Source organism: Macaca fascicularis, chromosome 8 (genome assembly GCF_037993035.2).
Source record: "Macaca fascicularis isolate 582-1 chromosome 8, T2T-MFA8v1.1".
Lineage (NCBI taxonomy): Eukaryota > Metazoa > Chordata > Mammalia > Primates > Cercopithecidae > Macaca > Macaca fascicularis.
Genome location: NC_088382.1, coordinates 134,363,716 through 134,377,334, shown reverse-complemented (window position 1 = coordinate 134,377,334; position 13,619 = coordinate 134,363,716). Strand labels below are relative to the sequence as shown.

General features: G+C 48.8%; 1 protein-coding gene across 6 annotated transcripts in view; it reads left to right on the top strand.

Moving 5' to 3' along the window:
* Nucleotides 1-2,881: 2,881 nt before the first annotated feature.
* The window catches only part of MTSS1 (MTSS I-BAR domain containing 1), a 184,192-nt gene continuing 173,454 nt past the window's right edge, over nucleotides 2,882-13,619 (top strand). For 4 of the 6 annotated variants that reach the window (XM_045399270.2, XM_005564042.4, XM_005564044.4 and 1 more), the window contains exon 1: nucleotides 2,882-3,462. In XM_045399270.2, coding sequence (XP_045255205.1) covers nucleotides 3,391-3,462 — 72 coding nt within the window. In that variant the 5' untranslated portion in view covers nucleotides 2,882-3,390. Of the gene's footprint in view, nucleotides 3,463-3,915; nucleotides 4,190-13,619 lie in introns of those variants that run through there. The other 2 variants (XM_073999406.1, XM_073999407.1) reach the window with 1 other exon arrangement.

Below are 13,619 nucleotides of genomic sequence, written 5' to 3'. Positions count from 1 at the left end.
GCAGATAGCCCTGCTGCAAGTTATAAACCAAGACTGTCTGGGTCCTGATCTCCCTCTCATTAACAGTATTTCTGGGGCTTAGCTCTTTCTGTACCATACAAGCATGATGAGAAAAATATATATTTTATAAGTAAGATAAGGGTCTGGTCAGAGTAGCAATAAAAGAGCATGAAAAACATATTATTTTACAAAACCTTATGTTTACATACCATATGAAGCAATTCAGAAATATATCTGGTTATTTCGAATCCATCAGAGGCATGTGAGTTTACCTAAAAGTGTAAAATATTATACATTACACAAAACCCAACATTTCATCACGTAAACAACAGAAAAGGGACCCCCTATTGTCACAGAGGCAGATTCTATAACCTGAAACACCTCCTGCCATAGTCATGTAGACACAGTTGGTAAAATGTAATCAGAATCTCTTTAAATATATGCAGAGCCAGCCTAAAAGAAGGGAAGTCCCCAACAGCCAGAAAAAAAAGAGAATCTGAAAACAAGGAAAGAATGTATGACAGCTGGCCAGGCACGGTGGCTCACGCCTGTAATCCCAGTACTTTGGGAGGCCAAGGTGGGTAGATCATCTGAGGTCAGGAGTTCGAGACCAGCCTGGCCAACATGGAGGCTGAGGCAGGAGAATCACTTGAACCTGGGAGGTGGAGGTTGCAGTGAGCCGAGATTGCACTATTGCTCTCCAGCATGGGTGACAGAGCAAGGCTCAAAAAAAAAAAAAAAAAAAAAAAAACAGTGCCAGGTGTCCCTCCCACTTTCCTGCATCTGGGAACACTTTTCCAGCCTCCCTTTCAAGGAGTTTTGGGATGCTTCACTTTCTCATGAGAGACAAGAGCCTGATGGTCAGGCCAAGGGAAAAAGGTCACAAGAGAGGTGTGCTTTGGCAAACATTGCTAAAGTTGGGGTATTTGGGGCATTAAAATTTAAGCATGTGGTAGGAAAGCTGGACCAAGTGTCCACTGGGCTAAGGCCCCTTATCCCAGGAGTTCAGGAGGCTGGGTAAAAGGGAGACCTGGGGCATGGAAGTCAGAAAACCAGGGTTGGATTCCTTCCAACAGTGAAATGAGGACCAGAATGATAATTTCCTTCAAGTAGACATAATACATGTAAAATGCCCAGATTGCACACAGTAGACCCTCAGCAATGTCCCTGGGACAGCATGCCAATGTTACAGAATTGAAACGGGGCCAGGGCTGGACTTGAGCCTTGGCCTCATCCCTACTTCTTCTGTTGATAAGATTTATCGAATGATTATTTACTAGACGCCAGGTACCACTTTTGCTTTCATTGATTAGCTCATGTAATGTTCAGAACAGCCCTATCAGGTGGAAGCCATCATTATCCCTATTTACAGATGGATGAGGAAACTGAGGCCCAGAAAGCTTAAGTAACGTACCCAAGGGTATATACAGTTAGTAGGTTGTAAACTGGAGTTTGAATCCCAGCAATCAGACTCTACAAGTAGTCATCTTGATCGTTAGAATACCAGTAGTATTAAAGTCACAATAATGATTGGCAGCAAACTATGTGTCAAGCACCCGTTATTGGCAAGGTGAAGATGAGTCGGATGCATTTGAATGCCCTTGGGGACAGGATCCAGCAGGGGTGATCAAGAGATCAGTTACTTCCTGAAGGTAACACCCTTCCTGGTGATTTCCGGGAGTCGGGTGGGGAAGGTGAGTTGCAGTTAAGAGTTGGGCAGAGTGATCCAGGGGAATATTATCTTTTGCAGCTGTGCTATGTAACTCCATGCATCCCTTTGATCCATAAAGTTTTCAAAGCCAGACCTTTTCCCATTACGGAGTGAATCCGACACAAGTGTACAGCATTTTGACCTTGGTTGCTTTTGGCCCCACTCCCCCCAGTCTTTTCTTTTGTTATGTTTTGTACTTCAAATGGTTAGCTCAAGAGTCAGAGGAACTGTCCGGAGTTAGGTGCTTATGTTTTAAGATCTTTTAAAAGTTGCTTATTTGATTCTCCTCCCTCTGTCCCATTTGGCGTTCACCTGAATGAGGGCTCCTGGTTATGCAGATAGGCAGTGTAGCTGTGAAAACGGACCACTAGGCCCCAAATCAACATGGGCACATTTGTGCTCTTTGCAGGTTCAACCTCTCAGGAGGGCTCCCTGCGGTTATACCAACGCTGGCTGCTCTCAGTGGGCCTGAAAACCATCAACCTTCCAAGTCAGAGGCAGTCAACAATCTCGATAGACTGATGGATCGTGGACAGAAGCTCTAACGCTGTTTCCATTCATTTAGCAACAGCAAATCAATCCACTTTCCCAGCATCCTGCAACTTTATCGAACTCGGCATCCCATTGCAGGATACGCCCCTGAACTCTCCTTAATTGTATATTTCGCTATTTGCAATCAGGACTGGGCGATGCAGTCCTAACATCAGAGAATGGGCGTTTTCTCAGAAGGCCGCAGTAGCTGCAGCAGCTTTCCCGCCCTACTAAGAGCTCACTACAAGCCGGCTCCGGGCTAGGCGCGCCACCCATGCAAATCCCCGGGGAGCGGCGGTGCACCCTCCATTCCTCCCGTCCCGCGCGCTCGCAGCCATTGTAGGGTGGGCGCTCGCCAGGCAGGGTGCCGACACGCCCTCTCCGCGCAGCAACGGGCGGCCGGGGGAGGAGAGGGTGCGCGGTGCGCACCGGAGGGAGAGGCTCCGGCCCAGCGCCTCCTGCCCGCCAGCAGACCAGCAGGCTCCTCTTTGCGGCGAGTGCCCCACGCGCCTCTCGGGCGCGCGCTCCCAGCCCCGCCCGCGTTCGGCGGCCGCACAGCCACGAGAGCGCGCCCCCGTGCGGCGGACGCACGGCCGCGAGCGCGCGTGCGCCCCTCCGAACGTCCGCGGGAGCCCAGCCAGAGCGAGCGCCGGGGGCCGGGCGCGCAGGAGTGAAAAGGAGGCGGCGGCCGCAGCTGCGAGCAACAGATCCGGACGCCGCGAGCAGACCCGCTCTGGTGTTGGGCGGTTTTTTCTTAATTGCAGAAAAATTTATTAAATTGGAAAATCTTGAGTTTTTCAATGGCGCTGGCCCCGGGTCAGCGGGCGGTTTTCTCTGCATCAAGATGGGCTTTGCCGTTTCCGTAGTGGGCACCAGTGGTGGCCTGATTGTCAGTCTTCTCCCGGCATTTTTAAGGCCAGGAGCCGAGCGCTGCATGTAGGCGAATACCCTACAGAGCGGTTTGGTTTTAAAATTACTGTTGTTATTATTTTGGGCAGAGAACAGTCGGGTTGGTGTACACCGGCCTCGCTGCAGAAGAAGCTGCGAATCCGAGGTGGGTGAAATTCCTCCCGGGGTGAGCGAGCCCCGGCCCCGCGCGCAGTCCAGCGGCCCCGCGTGTGTGCCCTCGCCCTGCCGGCGCCGGGAAAATGGAGGCTGTGATTGAGAAGGAATGCAGCGCGCTCGGAGGCCTCTTCCAGACCATCATCAGCGACATGAAGGTAGGACGCCGGGGGTGCGGCTGCGGAGCCGGCCGCCGGCTCTGACCTCGCCGCCGCGCTTCGCCTCCACCCCGGGCCGGCCGCCCGGCCATTCCCTGCGCCGTGGCCGCCGGCCACCTGCGGGAGCTCCCGGCTCTGGTGTCACCTGCTCACCCGGGGCGCTGCTCCAGGCTCTGCTGGGTCACTAGGCGGGCGGCTTCTCTGGGGGGTGTCTGCTGTCCCACGCCATCTCCCCGCTCATTGTCCCAGGGGGCGGCACCATTTCTTTTCCTCGGGGGCTCAGGGCACTGGCTCCAAGTTTTCCCATTGTCTGTCCCTGAACTGGATGTCTGGGACCCGCGGGGGCTGGATGCCCGGGCGGACACCTGATTCCCCCGGGCACGGGGTGGGGGCGCCTGGCGCGGTGGTGGGGAGGGAGTGAGGGCTCTGCCCGCGCGCAGGAAGGAGTCCCCTAGCCTAGAAGACTGAGAGGGAAAGCCAGTCCCTCCTCGGCTGTCAGGTCTACTTGGAGTGGGGGATCTGAGCAAATTAGTTATTAATTGGGCTGTTCCGAAGCTGGTAAAGCTGTGCGCGCCCTCTCTCAGCCCTCCCGCGGGGCGCGGGGCCGAAGTTCCCGGGCAGCCTTGCAGGGGCCCCACCTTCCCCCAGCTGAACCTGAAGGCAAGATTGGGGCCACCGAAGTAACTGTATCCCGGCCTCCCAGACCCAAACGGACACACACTCTAAGGTTTTCTCTTGGAAGGGTTGTGAAGATGGTGTGTGTGTGCGCGCGTGCATGTGTGTGCGCGCGCGCGTGTGGGGGCGGGGAACAACACCCTAGCTTTTTCCTGCAAAGGGTGGGACTGGGCATAACCTGATCCTCGGATGTGGATTTTCTGGTGCCTAGAGATAGACCAGGGCCCCGTGTTATTCATCCAGAGGAAATAAAACCAGCCGCGCGAGCTGGCTGGAGGTGGGAATTGGGGGCGGTGGGGGAAATTATTTTTTTAATGTGTATTTAGGGAGCTTCTCTTTGGCTCTGGCCCAGCCCCAGTTTGCCTCAACAGATCCCGATCCGGGGAGGTGGTGTTTAATTAAAAGCCCGCTTCCAAAACGAGTGGGCAGGTTTGGAAAGCTGTGCACCGAGTGGGTGTGGACAGCCCCTCTTCAGCCGCTGCCTGGGCGCCTGGAGGAGCTTTTGTCTGATGAAGTGTAAGGTTTAGAGAGGCTCCGAGCCTCGGAGATGGTCTTTGGGAAGGAATGCTCAGCTGTCATGGCCTGCTTCCACCTTTCAGAACCAACTGCCACCTCACCCAGGGTGAACTTTACTAAGGTGCCTCTGTCCTGGTCTTGTCCGTTTTGAAATCTTTCTACAGATCTCGTGCCTTTTGTCACAAATTGTCCTTAGCATAGCATAATCTGCAGCCAGACTCTGCTTGCCCAGGAATGCTTATAATCCAGGCCCTTGGAATTAGATGGATTATTCCCTGTTGAAAGACAGCCCCTTTCATTCTGTTGCCCCCAGTGCACGCTGAATTATTGAAGTGGTCTTTTGAGACAGAGATGGGTCCTCCCTCCTTGGGCTCTGGCCTTAATTTTAAACTTAAATTCTGCACATCCTAGAGTCAAACAGGATTTGGTTTGAGGCACACATGGTGTATTCTGATCTTGTGGGGAGGAATTTGAAATAGGTTGGTAAAGCCGCCTGTGTTTTTTTGAGGAGATAAATGGATGTTTCCCACCCCTCAGCAGCAACAAGGAACCCAGTGGTCTGACGGATCCGTCCACTGCAGTCCTGGAGTGATCACACCTGGAGTTTTTTCTCTCTTTGTTCTTTAATCCAGAATCCAGGCTCGGTTCTTCCCATTCACTGGTTTGAATCAAAAGCCCTTCGGAAGATGACCTGCCCAAAGGGTGGGCTGTCCTGCTTTCCACCTGCCATCCTGTGGCTGTGTGGCAGTATGCCCTGGCTGGGGCCTCACGGGTGCCAAGGTGGTGTTTTTTCCCTTGCCTGGTTCCAGTTAAAAATAAAGACATCTTCTTTAATGCCCAGTCACGGCGGAATCTAGAGTTTGTGTATCCTGACTTCTTTCCCTTTGAGTTTAGTAGGTTTGTTCAGTATCCTGTGGGAAATCATTTATTTTGAAGTTTTTTTTTTTAGTTCGTTTTGTTTTGGCAGTAAAATTTTAAAAGCAAGGTGGAGTGGAAGACTAAAACATGCCTTGGGTTCTGCAGAGTTTTAGACTTTCGGAGATTCGAGAGATAAGGAGAAAGAGGGAGTGTCTGATTTCCTAGATTGTTTATGCATAAGACAATTCGGAATATTTTCTTGGACTTTGCTTCTTAAAAGACTTCATCGTGGATTAGATGCCGATGACATTTTAAATGGAAATTTAAAATTTTTAAATTTGAACAAATCTGATAAGCAGTATGTAGTGTGCAGATGCATGAAGTCACCAGCAACAAAAGTCAGTTTTTAATATTTGAAATCAACTGACTTTCTAATGACCTCTTTTTCTTTTCTTTAAACTCCCACAATGGGTTTATAATGCCATTGGTCTCTTTTCTGTTTGCTCTGAGGGAAAAGCGTAAATGTCGGAAACCCACTTGGAATGCCATCTTGATAAAAATTTTTAGGTTATTTTCTCAGAAGTGATGTTGGCCTGGGTGAGAAAAGGATAAGGAAAATGGTTTTATTAGTAGCATTTGATTCTTCAAAATGTACAGCAGCACAGGAAGGGAGTCAATTTCCTCTTTGGAGAAAGAAAAAAAAAACAGTTAAAAAAGGGAATAATTTCAAGGCCTGGCACCCTCTATTTTCTGAAATCAGAGAACCTCAAGACATGGAAAAAAGCAAGAGAGAGAGGATTCTTTGTGCTTTCTTCTAAAGATACTTCGTCTGAGTCCTCGGCTGGCTGTCAGGGCATGGGTTTTCTCCTTTTCAGGGGGTAAGGTATGGAAGAAATCCTGACTCTTTCTCTACTGGAGAACAGCACCATGTAAAGCAAGCAGCAGCTAGTAAATAAGGTATCGATTCCTTGACGAGAGGAAACCTGGTGGTTTGTTTCCCGTTTATTCTACCCTGCTGTGGTGGTGGTCACTAATGAACGGTGTTGTGCAGAATCACCTACTGGCTGCCTTTCCTCTCATCCATGCAAATTAGTAAATCACTGACCAAATCGGCTGGTGTGAGTTGGTTCCAGAGGAAAGGGGAGACAATTATTCACGTGGCTGGGGGGAAGGACCCACAGCTGGTTTGTCCAGGGAATAGTAGTCTGGAAGTGACTGTTGACTGCCTTCTGATGTGTGGACAATCTTGACTGCATCAAGGAGGTCCTGGAATCTTTTTGGAGTTTCTATCCAAGCCCTGGGAAGGGAGGGCTCCATGTCTCAAACAGCAGCTTTGTGCCTTTGCTTTTGAGTCATTGAACCAGCATCGATTTTGGTGATGTCTGGGGAGTTTTTAAGACCAGGAGACTTTGCTGGCCAAAATTGAGGACAGCTCACTCTGCGGGTGTCTTTCTTCTTTTAATAATTAACTTGGTTAAAAAAAACAAAGTTGGATGTCTGAAATCAAATATTTTCTTCACCCTTGTTGCTCAAGAATCAGCATGTCGAGAGCTGAACTGGGCCTGCTGCGGGTAGAACTTTGTACGAGGTTAGGAGTACATAATGTGACTGGGGCCAGAAAATCCTAACCACACCTGATTCTTCCACCCCATGTGTCACTTTAGACAGGGGTGTCCTGTTACCAGCACCTGTGCTGAGCAGAATAGAGGCCTTGTTCAGTTCCTCCCCACTGCCCCCCACCTGTGTTTGCCATCGCTATCCTCTCTCCTCAGTTCTGCCTAAAATGAGAACTGCTAAAGGGACTTCTTGAATTCCATGGAAATCTCTTTGTGGTTTGAAGCCACGTCGTGATATTTTCCCTCCCATATCATAAGATGGAGAATGTGGCTAGTGGGTCCAACACTGGATATTGATTTCAGGGTAGTTTTTTTCCCCCTCACTGCTTTGTTTTGGGGTTCCCATCAGAAGAGAGGTACACTTCCTTGCTGTTTATGAGGGGCAATTGTGTGGAATGCCTTTTGCTTGGCTCTGCCCTAGGAGAGCTCCTTGTCCTGTGGGCTGTAAACAGATAATGCGAATCCAATATGGTGGCCGTGAAGGAAGGGCTGTGGTTCAGCCTAGAGAAGAGCATCAGTCTCTGCAGGAGTTCCCTTGGAGGCCTCAAAAAAAGAGTTTTCTCCAGGACAGTACTGAAAACCCAGTCAAGGCCTCAGCCAGGTGCTCTGAGGGAGGTAGGCCGCTCTCTGTAAATGGTGACAGCCACACAAAGGCAGGACAAGCAGAGCACTTGTAAAGGACAGATGGGCCCCATGTTGGCTTTTCTCTTAGCAAATGGTTGTATTTGGCCAGGATTTTACAGCTTCCTCATTTCGGGCCCATGGGAGAAGGAGGTGAAGTAAACATGTTATAAAATCGACAGCAGGAACTGCCTGGGATGGGTACCCAGAGATTTTGGACCTCTTCTATATAGATTCATCTTTTTGGTTTTTTGGGTGCCAATCTTGTTGTTTGGAAATCGTTTCTGGCCTGGTTTGGGTGTTTCTTTGTGAAAACCCCTTCCTATTTAGTTTTTGTGAAAACCCTTTACTATTTAGTCAAATTTTTTGGAACTTCTAGCTTGATGCTGTGAACCTTTATGTTCTGAAATTCCGCAGTTTGTAATGCTCCAAATCAAGAGAGGTCATTCCTAGGTCCTGGTTTGCATAGAAGGTAAGCCGAGTTTGGATTTTGCCTGGTTCAGCCATCGCCCAGTTCTTACTAGAGTAACATGTACTCATTCCTTAGTATTTATGGAGCATCAGTGGTGTTTCAGGCACCAAACGTGGCATAATGATTTCAGCGAGTAAACACGTAGGATTTCCCATTAAATTTGCATTTCAGGCATACTAAAAAATTGTTCACTGTTTAAGTATGTTCCCTGCGTGCTGTGTGTTCTCAGTTGCTGACCTCTAGCCCTTTGAACTCTTCTTTTGCACCTCAGTCACAGGGAAAAGGAAAAAAGCTAAAATGATGTCTGTCGATTTGGCTAGCTCACTTAAGGCTGTTAAAATGCTTGGAGGGTGAAAAGGATGAAACTATTGATTCATTAGATGCTTTATCTCCAATTTTCATCTCGGCTTTTTCCATCTTTGCGGGCATGGGCGGCGATAGCTGGCAAGATTCCTTCTCTAGTGAGACCATTTAGATGTTCGAATCGAGTACGGACAAATGAGGTCATTTTGAGTTCCCCATTACTTCTTGGAACTGCCTTCAGGACACTTACCCCCAAAACCCACACCTCTGCAAAAACAAAAAAATACCTCACCCCAAACCAAACCAAAGCCAAAGGACAGATTTAGCTGCCTAGGACGTCAGACAAGAATTTTTGGGGGCCGTTTAAAGGGAACTAACCGATGCCGTGAGCAGTTTAACTCAGATTTGGAGATAGCACTGCTGATATGGCCTTATTTAGTAGCAAACAGGAGAGGCAAACGAAGTTAAGGAGTAAATTAATTGACTGAGCACTAAGGAAGCCCATTATCATGATTGCTGAGGTTCTCCCTTGAATTAGCAATAGACTGCAGGTTTCATCTGAGTATGAGCCACCAAGGCAAATCAGAAACAACCAACCAACCAAAAACTTAAAAGTAGCAATTCCCAGCACAGAATCCACTCCAGAGCAGCCCCTGTCTCAGCATCTGGAAGGCCTAGGCTTGGGGCTCTCTCATCTCGCCTGCTTCCTTATTTGGTTGGAGGTGACAGTGTTTTTACCTGCTGAGCAAATGTGAGGGTTTGGGTTGTTTAAGATTTTCTGGGAGCTGGGCATGGTGGCTCACCTGTAATCCCAGCACTTTGTGGTACTGAGGTGGCAGGATTGCTTAGGGCCGGGAGTTCGAGACCAGTCTGGGGAACAGTGAGAGCCTGTCTCTACAAAAAAGTAAAATAAAATGAAAAAATAAAAGATGCTGTGGGGTGCCACTGGGCACATAGTAGGTGCTCAGTATTCACTGCATGCAGTGAGCGGGGGCAGAAAGGGACTTGGTGGGAACCTACTGTGTGCTGTGCCTTGTGTTAAGAACTTGGTGCGCATGATTTCATGTCATCCTCACATCCACCCCACTTAACAGATGAGAACAGTAAGGCTTGGAGGGATTCAGTAACTTATCTAAGGCCATGGGGAGGTGGAACTGGTAGTCAGACCTTAGCCTGTTTGACCCTAACATTGGAGTTCTTTAGAGCATGCCTAAGGCAGGCACGGGGGTGTGGATTTAGTCCTAGCAAACAGCCCTTTACTTGCCTGAGTCCCATGGGAGGCTCAAGGAAGGAATCAAGGACTCATCTCTGTGTCTGTAGCACAGAGCCCGCCCGGAGGTGTGAGCCTGCACTGAGATGCCTCCAGGTGTGTTGTGGGGTGGGCAGCTCCAATTCGGCTGTCACCTTTGTGGAAGTTGTTTCATTTATGACATGTCCACACATTGTGGCTTCCTTCCCTCTCCCACTTACCAACTTCTCCGTTAGACAACTTGGCATCCTCTGTTGCTCATAGTTCTCCCCCCATGAGCACAGGGCAGATAAGCTTTTGGGCCAGGCTTAGGCACGTCACCCTCGATGCCTGGACTTGTCCCCTCATGAGGCCCATGGAGTCTTCTGGTGACTGGCCATAGGTCTGGGGAGTCCCTAGGTCCCTGAGGCTAGGTGACTCTGAAAGCCTGGCAACCACCTCCCAGTCTCATAATCATACGAATTAACTAAGTTCACCCGAAGTTCAGGTGACTCCTGAAACAGTACTCCTTTACCTTGAACTCTTGTTGTGTCCAGCCCCGGACCTCTCTTGTTAAAGAGCTTTCTGTGTTTAATCATGTCCTGGTGGCCCTCCCGTTTGGGTTGAGTCGGTAGGGCCCTTGCATGTCTGTGTTTGGAGAAGTGGATGGGCTCATCAACAAAACTCCTTCCTGGCCGGGCGCGGTGGCTCACGCCTGTAATCCCAGCACTTTGGGAGGCCGAGACGGGCGGATCACGAGGTCAGGAGATCGAGACCATCCTGGCTAACACGGTGAAACCCCGTCTCTACTAAAAATTACAAAAAACTAGCCGGGCGAGGTGGCGGGCGCCTGTAGTCCCAGCTACTCGGGAGGCTGAGGCAGGAGAATGGCGGGAACCCGGGAGGCGGAGCTTGCAGTGAGCCGAGATCTGGTCACTGCGCTCCAGCCTGGGCGACAGAGCAAGACTCCGTCTCAAAAAAAAAAAAAAAAAAACAAAAAAAAAACTCCTTCCTGTGCTGCCTCTTGGCGTATCTGGCCTTGGTCATAGGTTCTAAGTGGTTTTTCTTTTTCTGTCTAGTGTAAGTGGGTGAAAAAAAAATCAATTGAGTTGAGTGCCTTTTGAACTGTGTGTCTTTTTATTTGCTTGCTTTCTCTCAAAGCAGTAGAAAGTTTCAGCTCACTCAGCACCAGCAGCTTCCTGGGCATGGAGGTGGGCAGCAGGTTTAGCCTGGGTCTCCTCTGCTGCCTGCCACGTGATGGGGGCTCTGAGGGCCGCGGGTGTGGGTCTCACCAGAAGATGAGGTTCTAGGCAGGTGTACCTCATTTGGCAGCATGCGTGTGGTTATGGAGCAAGGTCCATTGGGTTCCCTGGGAGCTTGGAGATGCTGCTGCCTGGGCCAGGGCTCTGATTAGTGCCCTGGGGTACATTCACGACATTAAGATTTTGAAAAGCACCCCAGGTAATTCTAGTGATGGCCAATGTTGAGAATCACCAAGCTGTGTAAGTCTTCCCTCAAAGCCTTTTCTGGTCGGGCGAGGTGCCTCACATCTGTAATCCCATCACTCTGGGAGGCTGAGGTGGGTGGATCACCTGAGGTCAGGAGTTTGAGACCAGCCTGGCCACCATGGCGAAACCCTGTCTCTGCAAAAAATACAAAAATTAGCCGGGCGTGATCACGCACGCCTATAGTCCCAGCTACTCAGTAGGCTGAAGCAGGAGAATTGCTTGAACCCAGAAGGTAGAGGTTGCAGTGAGCCAAGATCATGCCACTGGACTCCAGCCTGGGTGACAGAGTGAGACTCAGTCTTAAAAAAAAAAAAAAAAAGAAGCCTTAATCTTACCCAAATCTGAATATAGAAGTACCTTTAGATAGTTGCACACCAATGTGAATATACTTAGCACTACTGAATTGTGATGCTTAAAGATGGTCAAGATGGTACAATTTATGTGTATTTTACCACAATTAAAAATAAAAATTAAGCCGGATGCGGTGGCTCACTCCTGTAATCCCAGAACTTTGGGAGGCCAAGGTGGGCAGATCACGAGGTCAAAAGATCAAGACCATCCTGACCAACATGGCCGCAAAAGTCAGCTGGGCATGATGGTGCACGCCTGTAGTCCCAGCTACTCAGGAGGCTGTGGCAGAAGAATCGGTTGAGCCTGGGAGGTGGAGGTTGCAGTGAGCTGAGATCACGCCACTGCACTCCAGCCTGGTGACAGAACGAGACTCTGTCTCAAAAAATAAAAAATAAAAAAATTTTAAAAACCTTAGAGTTAAATGTTAAAGTAAATAAACTGAAACATAAAAATAAACCACAAAGGATCTTTAGACTACTTTGCTGTGATTTATTGATTCTGTCCGATGTGATTTTTTTGCGATGATGGAAATTGTCAAATACATGAGCCACTAGCCACGTTTGACTATTGAGTACATGAAGTGCGGCTAGTGCAATCAAGGAATTAGCTTTATTTTTAGTCACTTTTCATTTGTTTAAACTTAAATAGCCATATATGGCTAGTGGCTACCGTACTGAACAGTTGCAGATCTATAACATACCGTCTAGATAATTATAGTGTGCCTGCTTTGCAACACAGCTTTCTGACTATCTTCTACCTTCTGCTGGCTACGATACTGCCCCTAAACCTCTCCGTAGAAATTCTGGAGCTAGAGTTGACCTTGAAGTTAAAGGAATCTGATTCAAATCCCGTGGGCAAGTTATCTAATCTCTCTGAGCCTTGGTTTCCTCTTCCGTAAAATGGGTCTAATGAACCTGAAAGAGCTGTTGGAGGATTCTGAAATGAAACATTGCTTGTGAAGGTTTTCACACATTGCCTGGTGAACGTACACTCAAATGTTAGAAGCGGTAACTATTGTGTCTTGTAGATTTGGGAATGAGGTGTTTTGAAGTCTTAAAATCAGTGGAGTAATTATCTCCACCACTTCTTAGGACAGACACTGCCCCACTCTAAATACGGAGCTGTATTTAGAGCTTGCAGTGAAGTTGCAGGAAATGGAGAAGTTTGAGTTTTTGTCTTCCTAAGTAAATCGCTCCCGAGTTCATTATGAAGGTCAACTGGCCCAGCAGGACGTATTTGCATTCTCTGTTTGCAAACCCTACTGTTTGTTTATCAGGGAAGGAGAGGGTGGGGTACCTGGCTAGGACATTTGTAACTCAGATACATTGAGGCCCGGGGGAGGGAAGTTGCTTTATTAGGGTCATCGTTTCCCATCTACGTCCTTTGAGTTTCCTCCTTTTTCTGGGGCAACCACCAGAAGTGGCCATCCCGCACCTCTAGTCTGCCCTATAGCAGCAGCTTCCCAAGTCTTGGCCGCATCTGGGTTCTTCCCGTGGGCCGAATGTGGCAGTCCTGCCTTAACCTTTTGTGTGAGTGGCCCCAGCTGAGTGGCCCGCTGTGTGTCCAGCGCTCCCCAGCTCGGACTCCAGGCTTCCTTGAACACAGCCTGTGCTCCTCCCTCTTGCTGTTTGTCCTGTCCTGTCTCTGTCATTGCTGCCTATTGAAATCTTTCTCATCCTTCAAGGCCCCGTCAGTGACCTTATTCTCTGGTGCCTCCTTTTCCCTCAAAGCTGGGTAACCCTAAAGCCATTTTGTACATTCTGTGTGACGTTCTACCTAGCATTGATTATATCCTACCTTAAAAAGTGGTTGTACTTGGGCCTTGAAGTCTGGCTCTAGCACTTCCTAGCTCTACTGCTTTGAGCAAGTTACTCAAGTTTACTGAGCCTTGATTTTCTTACCTGTAAAATGGGAGAAGAGGTGAATAATCTTTCCCTCTTAAAGTTGTTGAGTATTAAATAAAGTAAAAGTCGAGGGCTTGGCATGAAATAAGTGCTAAATAAATGCTC